The sequence below is a fragment of the Gregarina niphandrodes genome (assembly GCF_000223845.1).
Source record: "Gregarina niphandrodes unplaced genomic scaffold scaffold00923, whole genome shotgun sequence".
Classification (NCBI taxonomy): Eukaryota; Apicomplexa; class Conoidasida; order Eugregarinorida; family Gregarinidae; genus Gregarina; species Gregarina niphandrodes.
The window spans coordinates 1-578 of NW_011646195.1; the positions used below are offsets into that span (position 1 = coordinate 1).

Genomic DNA, 578 nt, shown 5'->3' on the forward strand with positions numbered 1-578 from the left:
GCTTCACGGTCTCGACGGAGTCCTGGTGTTTCTACTGCCATTTCCATTCTTTGGCTGTGGTGAGCTCGTGTAGGGGTGCAACAATTGTGGCGAACCCTGGTATGAACCTTCGATAGTAGCTCCCAAGGCCGATGAAAGCGCGCACTTGGGTCACATTGGTGGGGATCGGATAGGTCTTTAACTTCTCCACCTTTGCTGGATCCGGTTGGATGCCGCCGTCGCTTACCACAAAGCCCAGGAAGGCGGTCTTGGTGATGCCGAAGTGACACTTGGGCGCCTTCAGCAAGAGACCGTTTTCCCTCAACCGACGAAGCACCTCTCGCAAGTTATTTTGGTGCTCTTCCCAAGTCCGGCCAAACACCAGAATATCATCCAAGTAGACGAAGCAGGTACGCCACAGCAGTTCCTTGAGGATGTTTTGCATCATCCGTTGGTACGTAGCGGGAGCGTTGCATAATCCGAACGGCATCATCAGAAACTCGAAGAGGCCTTCCGTACATATGAAGGCCGTCTTCTCAATGGAGTTACAGGCCATGGGCACCTGCCAGTAGCCCGACGCAGCATCCATACTAGAGAAG

General features: G+C 53.6%; 1 protein-coding gene across 1 annotated transcript; it reads right to left on the reverse strand.

The window, feature by feature from the left end:
* Nucleotides 1-31: 31 nt before the first annotated feature.
* Nucleotides 32-568, reverse strand: GNI_242920 (putative gag-pol polyprotein; the record flags this gene model as incomplete). Its single annotated transcript, XM_011136475.1, has 1 exon — nucleotides 32-568. The coding sequence occupies one exon, from the start codon at nucleotides 566-568 to the stop codon at nucleotides 32-34; it is 537 nt and encodes a 178-aa protein (XP_011134777.1).
* Between the last annotated feature and the right edge of the window lie 10 nt (nucleotides 569-578).